At 50.9% G+C, this 3,837-nt stretch overlaps 1 protein-coding gene across 1 annotated transcript in view; it reads left to right on the top strand.

Moving 5' to 3' along the window:
* The window catches only part of Tgm7 (transglutaminase 7), a 20,954-nt gene that overhangs the window by 16,403 nt on the left and 714 nt on the right, over window positions 1-3,837 (top strand). The window contains exons 10-11 of the mRNA XM_013352597.1: window positions 1,238-1,564; window positions 1,804-1,964. Coding sequence (XP_013208051.1) covers window positions 1,238-1,564; window positions 1,804-1,964 — 488 coding nt within the window. The remainder of the gene's footprint in view (window positions 1-1,237; window positions 1,565-1,803; window positions 1,965-3,837) is intronic.

Genomic DNA, 3,837 nt, shown 5'->3' with positions numbered 1-3,837 from the left:
CTGGCTTCCCCCTTCCCTCACAGGGATATTGAATTCATGTTGTCAAGCTGGCTTCCCCCTTCCCTCACAGGGATATTGAATTCATGTTGTCAAGCCTGACAGCAGATGTCTTTTTCACTAAGCCACTGTGCAGCCCGGAGTGTGACATGTTTCTGATAAAAATAATTCACTACTTATCTAAAATTCAAATTAACTGGGTATAGTTTTTAGTGTATGTGTGGCCGGAATGTTGCAAGTAATTTACAAAAAAAGATTATTTGCTTATCTTGAATTCAAATTTAATGGTGGTCCTGCGATTTATCTATTAACTCTGTCAGGGCCACACATCTGTCCACCTATGTCCCTTGCAATGGGGGTAGCAGCAAGGGGAGAGATGGATGGACACTCAGGAGGGAGAGGGCTCTGGGCCTGTGGAAGGAAGCAGACATTGCTATCGAGAGCTTTGGTGGACTCTGGCCACCTGAGAACCAAGCAAGGCTCTGATGTGCTGTAGGTGGGTGAACCTGGACCATCTTCCCTTGCCTCTGTTTCCTTATCAGTGAAATGAGACGACTCTCCTGAAAGGGTTAAATGAGCTGTTGTGTAAAACACACTAGGGGCATAGTGAGTGCTCCAGAGGCGTCCACAGTCTGGAGCAAGTTTGAGTTTTGAGCCCAGATGTTGAGTTATTCCTAAGGGAAAGAGGTGAAGTTCCATCTAAAAGACTTGAATATGTATTTTAGGAGAGAGCATGCAGGCAGGGAAGAGGAGCTTCTGGGTTTGATGATAGTGATGATGATGAGGATGATGATGATGATGATGATGATGATGATGATGATGATGGTGATAGTCATGATGGTGATGAGGATGGTGGTGGTAGTGATAATGGAGATACGTTGGTGAGAATCCTGATGGTAACAGTAAAGAACCACACTGAATCTTACACTCAGCAGTTACATGACCTAACTTTTCAGCAAATCTGGGCAACCTAGTATCATCCTTGGGTTTCGTAAGAGAAATGAACACTGAGAGATGAAGAGACTGTGCACTGAGCAGCACCGGCTCCATCTGATACTGCACGCCTCCCTCTGTGTCTCTTCACTGTGTATCACATGGTCAGGGCTTCTGGCTGGCAGCAGAGAGCACAGCCACTTGTCTTCCCAGGAAGGTCATCGGTTCTCTCTGCCCTGCCTCACTGGTCCTCTCTGGCCCCCCCCCCCCCACTGACGCTTTGTTCTGTGTGGGTCTGTTCTGCCAGGATCCTCTGAGGAGCGGTCTGTTTTCATTAAGGCTTCCCGGAAAATGCTGGAACCAAGAAGGGACTCTTCATCCCTCCTGGATCTCCTAGGGTCAGAGGCCTTTAAGGATAAGCCTGTGCAGCTGCAACTCCGCCTGGCTAGGGCACCCATGTGGGGCCAGGACCTGCTGCTCACACTGCATGTCCAGAGGGTGCCCAACCGAGCCCAGAGTCGGGGCCCCATTGGACTGATGGTCCACTTTTGTGCACAGGCCCTGCTGCATGGGGGCAGCACTCGGGAGCCCTTCTGGAGACACGCGGTGCACTTGAGTGTGGATTTTGAGAAGGGTGAGTCTGTAGCAGGCGTGAGAAGGCACCTTTAGAGAGGGAGGTTTGGGGGCTGTGAACCAGGCTGGCCAGCTCTAGCCAAATCACAGAGGAACCCTCTTCCAGGACACACGGTGTCTTCCCAGCCAGTGCGGTGCTTGGGGCATCATCCTAACATGTCAGACGGCAATGACCTCTGAGTGCAGTATTCCTTTATAGCCATCCCTCGGACTCAAGATGATGTCTTTGCCTATGTTCAGAGCTCCAGTGGCCACTCCTGTTGCCCTACAGCAATTACAGGAGCAAGCTGACGGATGAAAAGCTGATCCACGTGTCTGGCATCGCTGAGGTTGAAGAGACGGGGCGGTTCATTCTGGTCCTGAAAGATTTCTCTCTGGAGCCTCCCCACTTGTCTATTGAGGTGAGGTGTCTGGACAGAGATGGAGACCCAAGGTTCTTAGATGGCCTCCTCATGGGCTTGGAGGGGGGTACCTTATCCTGCCATACATGATGGTAGTACAGCATACTACAGTCTCAGAGGCTTTATTCTCGAGCATAGCCAACCAGTGGGCGCTGGTGCTCTCCATAAACAAAGGGTGGGGCATGGAGGCACCTCACGGAAGTCACGTTTTACAGAGGACGCTGAGGAAGGTACTCTGTCGAGAATGGGTGGGGGCATGTTACTGTGAAGCTGTATTAAGTAAGGAGATCTCTTCACAAAGGTTGAGATAAAAAGGACATGATTTGGGATGTTGAGTAGAAGAGACAGATTTAAGACAGACCATATGGTCAAATTCAAAAGGTGACCACTGATAAGATGTGGGCGCCATGGGAAATAGGAACAAGAAATGAATTTCAGGCTTCAAGGCCCAGTGCCAGAGAGGTTTGATGGCTGTTACGGAAGAAAAGCATTAAGGAAGCTCCACAGAGGAGGGCACGTGTTCTCCCCATCTGTCACCTGAGTTGTCCTTCCCCAAAGCCTTCTGCCCCACCTTTCCATTCCTCTCCCAAAGACTTTTCCACTGCCTACCCCAAGTCCAGCTCTGTGCCCGGAAGCCTGGCTAACAGCATGCCTGATGCTAGCCAGCAGAACAATGGTTGGATGATTCCATATTGGATCACACGTCAGCTGCGGTTTTCACTTGGGCATACTCTCAAGTTGTCAGGCCAGGTGATCCTGGATGCCTTCTGTGTGGGGCAAACAGAGTTACAAGCATAGACACAAGCTTGGTGCTGAGCCAGGAACCCTCTTGTTACCCGAGGAGATCCCAAAACAACATAGCACGTGTCAAGGAGGCTGTGGATGGTCCCCACGGCTGTAAGGCCTGTGGGTGATTAGTGTCACTGTGCTGGGTTCCAGAGTTATCTTCACCCATTTGACTTAGGCACCTTCTTTGGAGACTTGGTTCTTTTGTTTGAGTTCCAACTTAGGGTGTGTCCTTCCTCCTCTGGCCAAGCTAGAACATTCTCCCAGTTGTGATCTGGATGGACAGGGCGCGTTTGGGTTCAATACTGATGCCCATCACCCAGACGGCAGCGTCCTAGGCTTCAGGGTAAGGACAGAATCGCTGTCTCCCACTCCAGGCAGAGGCTGTGCTGCCCTATGACACAAAGCTCAAGAGTGAAGCAGTGAACACAGATGGGTGGGAAATGAGTATGTCCCGCTGATATCTGAGAAGATACAACAGGATGGGGGAAAGATTCTGGGCTAGGAGCTAAGACCCCTTGGTTAGGTCCTGACTGTCATGAATCCATCACGGCATCTTGGCTTCATCATTCTTCTTTGGTGGAATGATATCACCGATGGCACATAGGTGGCACACATGACCCTCCTCCCTAGTCCTCTGCATGGGTTAGATACTACTAATCAATCATAGCTGACTGGAGTTGTGCTTGGGATCCTACTTAACCCATGGTCAACACTGCTAACTCTCTGGTACTAGTACTCTAATTAAATCCAGCAAGCATCTTCAAACAGACGGTGGGAAGCGAAACTCTATGCCCATTCCTAACAGGTGGCAGCTTGCTAGAGTGTCCTGAGCTTCTAAAGTAGGTCGCCACATGTGTTACTTTGAGGTAGCCCTATTTATAGTTATCTCCACCACTAGGGGCTAAGCTCTAAGTAGTCCCTGGTGGTCACGGGAGAGGCTGACTGAGTGGAGCCTGGCAGCGAGGCCAGGGGCCTAGGGCACCCTCTCTTCTCCCCACACAGGGGCCTAGGGCACCCTCTCTTCTCCCCACACAGGGGCCTAGGGCACCCCTCTCCTCTCCCCACACAGGGGCCTAGGGCACCC

This window comes from Microtus ochrogaster (genome assembly GCF_000317375.1).
Source record: "Microtus ochrogaster isolate Prairie Vole_2 chromosome 14 unlocalized genomic scaffold, MicOch1.0 chr14_random_1, whole genome shotgun sequence".
Taxonomy (NCBI): domain Eukaryota; kingdom Metazoa; phylum Chordata; class Mammalia; order Rodentia; family Cricetidae; genus Microtus; species Microtus ochrogaster.
Note: the sequence above shows the minus strand (reverse complement) of the source record. Positions and strands in the feature narration are given on the sequence as shown.